The following is a 14192-nucleotide window of genomic DNA, read 5'->3' on the forward strand; positions in this document are numbered from 1 at the left end:
TCATCCACCTACTACATGGGTTAATGATCCAATTCTTAACCAACTCCTGGCTGATCTTTTGAATTCTTCTTTTGAACTCTCAGCTAACACACCAAATTCTGCCTCAATTCAAGAGTTCAAACAACTTCTTAATGAGAGCGTTACATCTCAATTTCAACTTCAAGAAACTGAAGCTGAAGAAACCAATATCAAAACTAATGTTGAAGATTGTTTTGCAACCGCTCAACCAATCTAAGTTTCTCGTGAAGAATTTGATCTGAGAATCTCTCAGGCTATTTCTGTTCAAGCTTTTCATGACCAAGAAGAAGCAAGACTTGAAGCAGAATTAGCTCAGATCAAAGAACAGCTTGCCACAATACGCCAAAATTGAGCTACTATAGCCAAACCTCTGGCAGCAGCCCAACAAGAACAACACCACCTTATTCAAGAACTTGTTTCAATTGATACCAAGCGGGGAGAGTATGAAAAACAAATTGAGAAAGTTCAAGCTGGCAAGTTCAAACAAATTGAAATACTTTCAATTCTGGACAACAAAAGGGTAAAGCTACACTCTGATTTAACAAAACTAGTGGCACCTTGAATTTCTTCTCATCTGAAGTTCATTTATTTTTTAAATTTCCATCTTTTCTAAACATATGCATGTTGAACTTCTACTCTTGCCAACAATAGTATTACTTCAAGTATTTTCCATTAACCGAATTAATTACTCTTTCTGATTTAATATCTTTAATCTAATAAGCATTTTCAAAATATGTTCCCATCACTTGGAACGGACCTTTCCAGGTATGGGACCATTTGCAAAGAAATTTTGATTTCTTTTTCATTGGCAAGATAACTTTCAAAACCAATTCACCTACATTAAAAGATTTTTCTCTGATTCGACGATTATAACTTCGAGCAATACTTTCTTTTTGTCGAATCATATTATCGAGTGCCAAAATTCGTTCCGAGTCTAATTCATTTAACTCATCAAACATTGCATTCCAATAATCATCAACTGGCAAATCATTCTGTCTTAATACTCTTAAAGTATTCAAATTAATTTCTAGCAGTAGTATTGCATCATGACCATACACCAATTTATATGGCAAAGTACCTGTCGAACCCCTTGGTGAATTTCGATAAGCCCATAACACTTGGCTTAAAGTTTTATGCCATGTTCGAGGCTTATTTCCGATATGCTTTTTAATTAAACTTATTAAAATTTTATTTGCTGCTTCTACTTGTCCATTAGCCTGTGCATAATAGGGAGTCGAAGTAACCATACTAATATTTCTCGAAGCTGCAAAATTTTTAATCCGCTGACCAGTAAACATTGTTCCTTGATCAGTACTTAATGTTTGAGGAATTCCGAATCGATGGATAATATATTCCTCGATAAAATCTATTATCTCACCTTGACTTATTTCTATCAAGGGAATCGCTTCAACCCATTTCGTAAAATAATCAGTTGCTACCAGGATAAACTTGTGTTGTTTTGATGAAGGAGGATGAATCAACCCAATTAAATCTAGAGCCCAACCTCTAAAAGGCCATGGCTTTATTATCGAATGTAATTCAGATGCTAGGATTTGCTGAATCGAGCCATGTTTCTGGCATTCTAAACATGCTTTTGCATAATCAATGCAATCTTTAATCATAGATGGCCAATATACATGATTGCGACATAACACCCATCTCATTTTCTTTTCAGCCTGATGCGCACTGCATATCCCGAACTTCACCCAAAGCAATATTTTGGTCACTTTGACCTAAACATCTCGATAAACTCCCATCAATACATTTCTTATACAATTCATGAGCCATTAAAACAAAATTCATTGCTCGCAATTTTATCTTTCTATTAACTAGAATACTGGGATCTTTCAAGTACTGAGCAATAGGCTTCCTCCAATCAATGTCCTCCCATTTATCAACACACAAAACTTCCATTTCACTTGCAGGTACTAAAATCTGATGAATACCTACCAAAGACTCAAGGGTTCCTGGGCCAATTTTATACTTCAAAGCAATCTGGGCTAATTCATTAGCCATTTCATTTTGAATCCTTGGAATATGAATCAGAGAAATTCTTTGAAAAGAAGTTAACAACTCCCAAGCAGTTGTCAAATACTTCTGTAACCTCTCATTATTACATTTAAATTCTTTAGACAACTGCTTCAAAACCAATTGGGAATCCCCAAATATCTGAACTTCTGAAACTCCTTTATTAATCAAGATTTCGAGACCTAAAATCAATGCTTCATATTCTGCCTCATTATTCAAACAAGGATACTTTATTTCAAATAAAAATTTCGACACACTCCCTTCTAGTGAAACAATCAAAATCCCAACTCCTGCGCCATCTTTATGTTTCGATCCATCAAAATACAACTTTCAATAATCGATTTTTACTTCAATTACATTTGCCCCCAAGTCATTCAGATTTTCTGAATTATCCACAAGAAAATCTGCAATGACCTATCCTTTCACAGCCTTGGCTGGTACATATTGTAAATCAAATTCCATCAACGCCAGCATCCATTTCCCTAAACGTCCCCTTAACATAGGGAAACTCAACATATACTTGATTAGATCAGTTTGCGCTATAACTTTCACCGATTTAGCCACCATATAGCACTTTAATTTCATACAAGCATGATATAGAGACAAACATAATTTTTTGATTGGGGAATACCTCGTTTCGATATTAGTTAAAACTCGACTAAGGTAATAAACTGCTCGCTCTTGCCCATTTTCATCATCTTGGGCTAACATACACCCTATAGTATTTTCAAATGCTGCAATATATAATGTTAAGGGTTCAGATGGTCGAATATTCGCCATAATCGGAGCTTTAGACAAATAAGTCTTAATCGAATCAAACGCCAATTGATGCTCCGTAGTCCATTCAAATTGTGAATCATTTTTTAATTTCACTAAAGGTGCAAACACTCGAGTCCGATCTGAAAGACTCGAAATGAATCTTCGAAGATAATTCACCTTACCCAAAAATGATTGAACTTCTTTCTTCGATTTCGGTGCAGACAACGCTAATATTGCATCTGCTTTATTTTTATCGATGGCAATTCCTTTTTTATGAACAACAAAATCCAAAAAATTTCCAGCCGATACACCAAAAGCACATTTCAAAGGATTCATTTTTAACCCCTTCTTCCTCATAGTAAGGAATGCCCTTCTTAAATGATCAATGTGCTGGCTTACTGAAATCGATTTAACCATAACGTCATCAATATATACTTCCATAAATTTTCCAATAAACTCATGGAAAATAGCATTCATTACCCGTTGATATGTTGCTCCAGCATTTTTCAATTCAAAAGGCATAACTACCCATTCATACGTACCCAATGTCCCAAGACAACGAAAAGCAGTTTTAGCCACATCATCTTCTGCAATGAAAATTTTGTTATACCCAGAATAACCATCCATAAAACTAAGTATTTCATTTCCTGCTGTAGAATCGATTAACATATCTGCAAAAATATTCATCTTTTGGAGTAGCATTATTTAAATCTCGAAAATCAATGCATACTCTCAACTTCCCATTCTTCTTCATAATAGGGACAATATTCGAAACCCACTCAACATAGCGTGCAGTTCGAATAAATTTTGCTTTAATCAAGCGTTCGATCTCTTCTTTAATCTCTATATTAATTTCAGGAGCAAAACGTCTTGGAGTCTGTTTCACAGGTCGAGCATTGGGTTTCAATGCTAATCGATGTTCCACTAATGAACGATCAAGACCAGGCATCTCATGATAATCCCAAGCAAAACAATCTTTAAACTCATGTAAAAGATTAAAGAGTTCAGTTCGAAAAGGATCAACAAGATCTTTACAAATATATGTAATTCGAACATCATCAGGAGTCCCTAAATTAATTTCCTCTAAGGGATCCTGAGATTCAAACCCTCTATCATAATCATCATCATTTACTGAGTATTTTTTTAAAACCCAATGGTTCTAAATCATAAATGCAATCAAAAGTGAAATCAATGGAATTATCAGAAACAGAAGAAACTTGATCATTGATAAAAACATCATTACTTCTATTTTGTACGCAATGAGCCTCTGCTATTAAATCGGCAGTTCGGCTTGCATCATTATTTTTATTACAAGAAATAGGGAAATCATAACTAAATTCGACTAAAGATGTCGAATCGAACACATTATAACTAATAAGATTACTAACCCTATGTGATTCAACTTCATCAGAAGAATCAACTTTATTTTCGAGTAACTGAAAACTATTTAAATAATTATGTAATGTTACCAGGTAGTTAGAAACTTCCTCAACCTGGTCCATAGAGCAGTTCCTTCAAGGTCTTCAAGAAAGACAATCCCAACCAGTTGGCTCCAAACCCAACTCTGGATAGCATAACTTCACTGAGAGGCCTTCTGAGGACAAGTAGCACCCTTCACAATTATAAGGGCTCAGTGATCGATCAACATTTAAGGGCTTTAACTTACGATTATATATCCTGAAATCAACATGCATTTGTTGGACATATAAATTCGAATCTGCCTTGACTGTTTCAGGTTTACCCTCCTTAGTCCATAGAAGTACACTCTGATGCACAATAGAAGATACGGCTCCCACACCCTGGATCCAATCTCGTCCCAACAAAGCATTATAGCTTGCTCTTGAGGGAACCACCACAAAGACATTATTACGCTCAGACGAGCCAACTTTCACAGACAGAGTAACCAATCCTCTGGCTGGGGTCGAAGTCCCACTGAAATCTATCACAACAATATTTGTAGGGACTAAATCGTCAGGGTGCTTTCCCACCTTGATTAACATCCTCTCCGGCAACAGACTAATTGCAGCACCACCATCAGTCAGAACTTTATTTACCTTTATTCCACTCAAAGTAGTTGTTATATGAAGTGGACGGAGATGAGACATTTGTTTCTCAGTAAGCCGCAAGAAGTATCCCAGCTCATCCTCAATTCGGATAAAGGAAAAAGCTTCCTCATCCTCCGAATCATAATCTTCATTAGGGTCACCTTCATACTCCCCCAAATATTTAGTTGGAATGATCGAAAATGTCCTTACCATGTCATCATCCCCCTCATCAAAATATTCTTCATCGACATCGACATGCTTATTTTTATCGATTCCAGAAGACTGGGCTACTGCTTTGCCCTTTTCCATCTTTGCAGGTGATGGAATCTCTTTGGGGTAAGTCTCTCCATCAAAAGGAAAAACTATTAGAGAATGCACAGAAGGCGTTGCCACCTTATTTAGCTCTTTGTCGGCCTCAATCGAAAGTTTCTTGTTCTGACTGAAACTTCTCCTTCCTCCTTTTCCTCGCGGATAACCCCTGGCACGTCCTTGATAGTAAGAATACTGATTTCGAGAAGGTGCTCGATGCCCCCACTGTGGATTACGTCGATACAGATGATCACGTCTCTGGAATTCTTGGCAATTCCTAATCCACTGAACACCTATGGCTTGGGATCGGCTTAGAGGTGTAGACACATTTTCTTGAGGGGTCTTTGAACTAGAATCCTCCATACGCCTAATCGGCTGCCTCTGGCGCGCTTGCTCTTCTCTATGAGCCAATTCTTTCTTCATCCTTTCCTTTTCAAAGATTGTTGCTGCTTCAGCATCAAAGACAGCATTGCACTATGGACACAGAGATACGTTCCGGTCTTTGATCTTTTGCTGAACCAAGAAATCCAGCAAACCATCCCCTGTTCTAGGATATACAGACCTCACCTGTGACTCAAAATCATCAAGAGCCAAAAAGATATAATATAATAAGTATAAACTAATTAATAAAAAAAAAAGGATAAGTATGATTTTGGTCCCCAACGTAGGGGCTGAAAATTTGTTTCGTCCCTCGCCTTTTTTCGCTCCAAAATGGTCCCCAAGGTTTAAGTTTGTTTTAAAATGGTCTTTCGGACAAAAATACCCCTCCCTCCCCTCTTCTTTCTCAACCAGTTCCTCAACCAGAAGCAGAAGCGCAAACCTCCCTCCCCTCTTCTTCCTCAACCAGAAACAGAAGCAAAAGCGCAAACGCAGGCAGAAGCAAAAACAGGCAGAAGCAGAAGCAACCAAAGCATCAACAACAACAATGAAATAAAAGGAATAAACAGAAACAACTAGAAGCATCATCAACAACAACAACAATGGAATCCTTTGAATCTGAAAAATTAAAGCAAAAAGGAATAAAAAATTAAAACAGAGGGAAAGGGTTGCGGTGGTGGTCGAGAGGAGGGGCTGCGGCGGTGTGGAGCTTCTGCGGCGGCGACCTTCCCCCTTCCCCCTTTTCCCTTCCCCCTCTTCCCAAAACAACACCCCCTCCCGCTTCTCTTTCTCCCGCCTCCCCCGTCTCGGCGGCGCTGTGTTTTTGTTGAGGAAGAAAGGAGCGGCGTGGAGGAGCAGTGGCGTGGAGTGGCTGCAGCGGTGTGGAGCTGCTGCGGCGGCGACCTTCCCCCTTCCCCCTTCCCCCTTCCCCTCTTTCCGAAACAACACCCCCCTCCCGCTTCTCTTTCTCCCCCATCCCCCGTCTCGGCGGCGCTGTATATTTGCTAAGGAAGAAAGGATCGGCGTAGAGCGGCTACAGCGGTGTGGAAGAAGAAGAATAAGAAGAAGCGGATAGTGGCGGGATCGGCGGTGCGGCAGGACTGCGGTGCGGTGGTGCGGCAAGACGGCGGTGCGGCGGCGGTGCGGTGGTGCTCTCTCCCTTCCCCCTTCTTCCCTTCCCTTCCCCCCCCTCTCGCCTCCACCCCCATTTCTTTCCTCCCCCGATTCTGTCTCTCCCTTTCTTTCTTTTATTTATTTATTTTATATTTATTTTATTTTATTATTTTTTTAATAAAAGATAATTTGGTAATAAAAAATAAAATTGGTAAAAAGGACCATTTTAAAACAAACTGAAACCTTGGGGACCATTTTGGAGCGAAAAAAAGACGAAGGACGAAAAAAATTTTCAACCCCTACGTTGGGACCAAAATCATACTTATCCCTAAAAAAAATTTAAAAAAGATATTGTTTAAAGAACAGAGACAAATAAACTCCTAACCAATTTGAATTTAGAGACAATTAGGTTCCTATCCATTTTTTAACCTGACACGTCAGCATTTTTCGTTCAGAGTTGACGGAGAAACATTCATAGGGACCGCGTTGTGTCACGGAAGTAGAGGACAGGGACCGAAGTTGATCGTTTTTATTGTGAGGGAAGCATTGTCATTCTGAGAAATGAATAGGGGCCAAATTGGTAGTTCACTCATCAATTAACACTAGTTACAAAAATAATGTAATAATAAGGATAAAACTTATAGACACTTTAAATCACATAAATCATCAAATATAACACAAATTATGTATACATTTATATTATTTGAAAAAATTTTTGGCATAACCTCCCCTAAAATTAAACATATATCTACCTTTACAGTTCCCACAAATCCAACCAACCTCAATCATAAATTAAAACTTAAAAACAACTACTATATATCCAAAATAACTTAATCACCAGTTGACTAATTAGTTGAGTTCTTAACTATTTAGGTATTTCAATTTGTTCATCATTAAACCAATAACTTAATCAACAACACCTCAAAACTTGTTTTAATTAGAATAAGAACAAATCAAAACGAGATAACGAACACCAAATTATAATAACAAATTAAATCAGAATCAAAATAAGAAACACAATTATAATAACTAATCAGAATCAAAATTATATATAATAACAAATTAGACCTTATTCCTATTTTAGAAAAAGTAAAGTTCATAAGCATTATTTGAAGAAGAGCATCAGCGTCGAGAAGAAGAGGGCACGTCAGCAGCAGCGCCAGAATCTGGTAGCAATAACGGTGATGATGAAAACAATGAACAACGCCGAAAAAGGAGGGGGTTGCCGATATCAGAGGGGACTTCCGGAGAGGAGTGGGCCGCCGGTAGGGCTGGAAGTGAGCCGAGCTGAGCCGAGCTAGACCAAGCTCAAGCTCGGCTCACAAAAATTGAGCTTGGCTCACGGCTCGCCTCATTAACAATCGAGCCTATTTCTTAAGCTTAAGCTCGACTCACCGAAAGCTCACGAGCTGGCTCGAGCTCACGAGCTGGCTCAAATAATATAAATATAAATACATAATCTATAATTCTATATCAATAAATTATAGCTTATATTTTTTTAAAAATATTTAAAAAGATCAATTTTATGTATTGTTATCTATCAATAAATTATAAATTTTTTATTTATGTCCTACATCAAAATTATATGTAAAAAATAAATATAAAATTTTAAATAATTAAGATCATTAATATATATAATATTAAAAGTATAGATTAAATGCATATAGAATATGTGTATTAATATATATATATATATATATATATATATATATATATATATATATATAATCGAGTCAGCTCACGAGCTAATGAGCTAAGCTTATCCAAGCTCAAGCTCGACTCATTTAATTTATGAGCTCAATTCCAAGCTCAAGCTTAGCTCACTAGCTCACGAGCTTAGCTTATCGAGCTATTAACGAGTCGAGCTCAAGCTAGCTCATGAGCTGGCTTGACTCACTTCCAGCCCTAGCTGCCGGAGAGCTGAGAGTGGAAGGGAGAGAGTGGGAGGCGAGAGAGTTACAGAAAGAGAAAAATTCAAATGAGCGGAAAGAGGGTTTTGCGGTTCGTTCGAATTTAGGACACAATTACTATTAAATTTATCGACGATCAAATTCGATGGTAATATATTACGGATTACCAAAACACAGCATTTCACTAAGTGGATTTATTGTCGGATTTTTTCGCCGGTAAACCCGACCTAAATGTCGCGCCTATTTTTTCTGTTTTTCCTCTAATTATTACCAATAAATTTACCGTCGGAAACAAAAATCCGCCGATAATATTTTGACATGATGAATTTGACGCCTAAATTGTCGGTAAAAATGCCGCTACTCTACGGCGATAAATTCGACGATATTCAATGTTTTTCTTGTAGTGGACTTTTGTTTCCTACAACCTTTTCCTAAAAGTAATCCCTTGATTTTATATATCTTTTTTGCCATAATCTATAATGTAAGAACAATGCCAACTTAATTTTAAAAGATTTATATTTTCGTAATATTATTACAGACAAAAACACTAGTTAATTTTAAATAAACACCTCAACGCTAGTTAATGGGGTGTTTTGGAACATTTTTAGTCATCATAAGTTTAAAATTTGAAAAAGCTAAATCAATGGGATATATGAGTTACAAAATGAACATCTCTCATACTATCTAAAATAACCATTCGAGGAATAGGGATAATAAACATCTTTCCAAAAGTTTAAATTAATTTTCGGGTTTATCAAGGATTGAACTCTTAACCTTTCGGATCTAAAGCTTTAATACCATGTCATGATACTACTCATCCCAAAAACTTCAGCTAATGGAAAAAGATAACACTAATAATTATATCTCTAATGCTCCTTAAACCTCCAAATATTCCATTGGCTACTCATACTTTCCCTTCAATTATACAAGTATTTAGAAGACATCAAGGAAAAAGGAAGTATTTGGATTATGTCGTGAAAGTAGCTTTTATATCATTGATGAAACCAAATGAAACATATTTCACGAATGCTAAATCATAAAAAAGTTTTAATTTAAAATATCTATGTTACCACCTTATAAAAATCTCTCGTATCATTCTTATTCGTTATATGAGTGCATAGAAGATTAAACATTTTTTTTGAGATAATAGAAATCCTTTTGTCATTTTTGTACAAGCATGAGGAAGCCCGAGAAATTAGCATGAGCATTGAAGGATATATGGCAAACTCATCATGTAGTAATGAATAACGATAATTGAAAGTAGAAGAAACAATAATAGGCTTTTATTAAAACCCTTTATTTAATTAAACCCTAAAATTGATTTATTTATTTCCAAGATGATGATCTTATGATATATTGTTTTGCATTCTTCATTACTCCAAATAAAGATCACAATCCTGGGAAGCTCTAGGAAAGGCAAGAATCTTGTTGTACAAATCCTCCAACCTGTCGACTCCACCAACTGAGTCGACAACATAGGCACTGCTGTAAATGTTAAATTCCTCCAACGCCGGCATCTCTCGCAGCAAATACTTGATCGCATTCAGCTCCAACGAATTTCCAGAGAAGCCACTTATGGTGATCTTCTTCAGATGTGTCCCAAAGCCTGCTGGTATGCTCAATGCACCTGCACCATCTCCCTCCTCAGCCGCATAGATCCCCTAACAATAAACAACTCCAGTTGCAACAATCAAGCTAATATACATAAGTAAGAATTAATTAATATATATCATTGGCTACCTTATTATCAAACTCAAGGGTTTGAAGGCATGGTGAGTTGCGCAGTAAGGTGATGAAGGCTGCGCAGGGAAAGTTCATTGGCATATCCGTCTGGACTCGAAGCTGCGTGAGCTTGTTGAAGCGAGGCAGATGCTGGATCAGACAGGGCGCGTGGCACAGCGTCTCTATGGCGGCGTCAGTGATGGACAGCTTCTCCACACTTGGGAAGGCTTTCAGCATTTTGAACACGAAAAACGCATTCTCCAAACTACTTTGGCATGCGCGAATACAAACACTTGCGTTCACTACGGAAGCTGTGCAATAAAAGAAATAATGGTTTGCCATGTCACCATCGTATGAAAATGTCTTCAACTTAGATCCAATTATCACTATCTGGCATTGAGGAGGAGGCTGATTTCTGCCATTCTCCTCTTCTTCCTCATCCTGTTCTTCATCATCATCATTCCATTCCCTTATTGTCAAGTTCTGAAGCGAGGGAGAACAAATGCAGACGGTTCTAACATTCATCCAGTTGCAGTCAACAAGGGTCAAGTCCTGGAGGGAGCGGCAGCTGGAGAAGAGCTGCTGTGTTGAGGGCGCATCTTGGAACACAACATGTTTGAGAGTCAATTCCTTTAGATTCTTGAAGTTATAGTTGAGAGGAAGGATGAGGGCGAAGGGCATGCTGAGATGAAACTTTTTGAGCGTTGGGGAATCAAACACGCCTTCAGGGAAGTACAGTTGCTCCGTAACACTCTCGAAATCAAGAATCAGCTCTTCAATTCCGCTGCTAATGAAGGCCATGAGCCATATATTAATGAGAGCAGCGTCCTCACCCACGTCGCAGCTGAGACAGAATTTCTTGAGGCCCAAGGAATTGTTACATCCCCTGAGTAACCTCTTGACGAAGTCCTTGAAGTCTTCTCTCCTGTCATGTGATTCTTCTTTCAACTCAAATTTGTAGATGTTCTTCCACTGATGCCTCCATTGTTTGGATAGCACGCTTGTCCGAATTGCCTCTTTGGTGGGAAGGTTGGATAATATCTCACAGATAAGGGCGTTGGGTAGATCCGATATATTGGTACCCTTATTTTCTTCCTTGCGCCGGTTCAGCCTTTTCTTCTTATTCTTCTTCATACATGTTTCGTCACCCATGCTTAATTAGCTTCTTCCTTTTAATCGCTTTGCCTGCATTAATTAATTAATTACAAGTAACAAATGCAAGAAATCTTTACCCTTGAGAAACAACCATAAACATAAATATAAACAATCCATGATGTGAAATTAAATCTAGCTTGGTAGCTCCATTTATTTCTTCACACGTTTCTAATCCCCCATGTTGGCCCAAGGAAGGGTATAAAAATGGAATTTGAAAACCCTAACACAATCATTCACGTCAAAACTAACAACAACAACAAAGCCACAATGCGTTTTAATAATCTTTGAAACCACAGCACTCCCAGTGCAAGCTCAGCAAAATTATCGCTTTTCTATTCTAACACGAGAGATTGAGAAACCTCTCCCTTACTACAACATAACCAGCATGCAGTTATCATGAGTTTTCTGAGATGTTAACGACAAACACAGATATAACGGTGAAACCAACCGGCAGCACAAGAAAATGGACTAAATTAAAGGAGTTCAGGCTATAGAAGTAAGAATGAAGAAATCAAGGAAGGAAAAACGGTTAACAAAAGAAGGAGATTGGAAGGAATTGTAAACCTGGCTTGAAGCTAAAAGGGAGAAAGATCGGAAGTATCAGAGGAACTACTCTTGGCGCCAATGGCAATGAGAGAAGCAGAGAAGCACTGTGTGCTCTCTCTCTCCTCAAGTTTGAAGGGGCAAAGGAGACTAAACCCTCAACGGAGTTAATAATCGAGTGTGGTATAAAATAATTCTTACAGGATGCACTATTTATAATGGGCTTAGTATATTGAAATCATTTCTTTTATTCATGGAAAATAATAAAATAAATTTTTCTTTTAAAAAGAAGTCTTGGCAATTTATTAATTTGATTCAACCATTTCAGGTAATGGCTAGGTTAAGGAAGTTTTGCTTTTGACCAAAGGATGTCTATGCATACAATGAATGTAAAACGCAATTAATTTTTTTAATATGATAATATGCAATTAAATATACGAGTATATTTTTTCACACCAATAATATATAACTATTAAATTAAATTTCTTACTATAATTAAAAATTATTTTCATAAGCCAAATTGGAAAATTGATAATAGCAAATTAATAATTCAGATTAAAAAAATGTCAAACTAAATAATTTTTTAAAACCGTTGGTATCAAAATAAATATTTTGTGTTGGTTTGGGCGCCATTAACTGAAAAAATATCTTTTTTTATTTTTTAGTGTGTTTGGCAAATTTTTAGTAGTAAAAGTAAAAGTACTAAAAAAAATAAAAAAAAAATATCTTTTTTGAGAAACTGTAATTTACATCTTTTTTTAAAAGATCTTTTTTCTTTAAAAAAATATATTTTTTATATAATAAATAAACAAAAAAGTACTTTTATATTATTATACTCAAACATAATTGATAAATAAAAAAGATCTTTTTATATGAAATATCCAAACATAAAATTATTTTTACTTTTTTATAAGATCTTTAAAAAAAAGAAAACAACTAAAAAAAATCTTTTCTTAAAAACTCCCCAAACAAGCGCTTTGTATACATAGCAATCAAATTATATTACTAACTTCTATAAAATACGATTCCTTGGTAAGAAACAAATGAAAAGAATCCTTTTTAGCTTATGCATTTTTTAATTCATGAATCACAATATACCTATCTTTATACTTTATAGATAACTATCAGAGACGGATCTATATACAATATAGTGCCCACTACGATTTAAAAATTTTTCTAATAGTATATGATAATAATATTTATTTATTTTTATTAAATTATTAAATTTGACTTTACAATAATTTTTTATTCAACTTTTAGTATTTAATAGTCAGTTTAAGAATTTTATATTAGATATTTATTAGAATAATTAATTCTCAATTTAAATAAGATTAGTATTTTTTTTAAATGAATTCAAAAGATATTATTTTCTTTTAAATTAGTTTTAGTTTTTCTTGTAGCAACTATATTAATTGAAAAAAATTTTTTAACTATAAATATCATTGAGAGTTGACTTTTGATTATATGAGAAGTGAATTTCTAAATAATTGTTTATATATATATATATATATATTAAAGAGACATTTCGATTGTATTGTTAAAAAAAAAGATTACTCAATTTTTTTAAAAATATAAAATCTAAAAATAGAATTATAAATTATATATTATTTAAATTATTATTTTAGTATTTTAATTTATAAATTATATATTTTGAAGACTAATCATATTTTACAATAACAAAATATAATTATAACAATAATTATGCTATATATACATATATAAAAAGTAACTACTCGTATAAAATACATATTAAAATACATAATACATATTAAAAATGAATTAAACAATAAATATATTTATACACAAATACATAATGGCTAATGAACAATTTTATAGCTGATTTTATGTAATATAATATTTTTATTATAAAAATTATTAGAAATTATCTTATGTTCTAAAGATACATATTAAGATTACAAATTGAGAATATTTTTGTTAGAAATACAAAAAACTTAAGTTTTTAATGTATTTATTTTACAGTTATTAAATGAGAAAATTTAAAAGCTTCCATTAAAACTAAGCTTGTCATGTGTCTTTAGGACACATATTAGCTAAATTTAAATTATTATTATGTCATATATATTTTACTTCTACTGTCAAAATTTTTTAGATCCATCACTGATAACTATCATAATAAAACTAGAAATTAAATTTCATAAAATTCCATTAAAAAATTACATATATTTAATCATGTCTTTTAGTAAACTTTTGG

General features: G+C 35.0%; 1 protein-coding gene across 1 annotated transcript; it reads right to left on the reverse strand.

Annotated features, from left to right (window-relative positions):
* Positions 1 to 9855: 9855 nt before the first annotated feature.
* On the reverse strand, positions 9856 to 12141 carry LOC112749903 (F-box/LRR-repeat protein At3g59190). Its single transcript, XM_025798328.3, has 3 exons — positions 12002 to 12141; positions 10301 to 11467; positions 9856 to 10221 (listed from the first exon to the last, which is right to left on the reverse strand). The coding sequence occupies exons 2-3, from the start codon at positions 11432 to 11434 to the stop codon at positions 9934 to 9936; spliced, it is 1422 nt and encodes a 473-aa protein (XP_025654113.1). The 5' UTR covers positions 11435 to 11467; positions 12002 to 12141; the 3' UTR covers positions 9856 to 9933.
* Positions 12142 to 14192: the final 2051 nt, after the last annotated feature.

The sequence above is a fragment of the Arachis hypogaea genome, chromosome 15, assembly GCF_003086295.3.
Source record: "Arachis hypogaea cultivar Tifrunner chromosome 15, arahy.Tifrunner.gnm2.J5K5, whole genome shotgun sequence".
Taxonomy (NCBI): Eukaryota; Viridiplantae; Streptophyta; class Magnoliopsida; order Fabales; family Fabaceae; genus Arachis; species Arachis hypogaea.

What these genes read in the sequence shown, in the direction of transcription:
- LOC112749903 (XM_025798328.3), bottom strand. Translation starts at nt 11,434, where the DNA reads ATGGGTGACGAAACATGTATGAAGAAGAATAAGAAGAAAAGGCTGAAC. An exon ending in CCCTTGAGTTTGATAATAAG is followed by an intron (nt 10,222 to 10,300) that starts GTAGCCAATGAT and finishes GTTTATTGTTAG; the next exon opens with GGGATCTATGCGGCTGAGGA.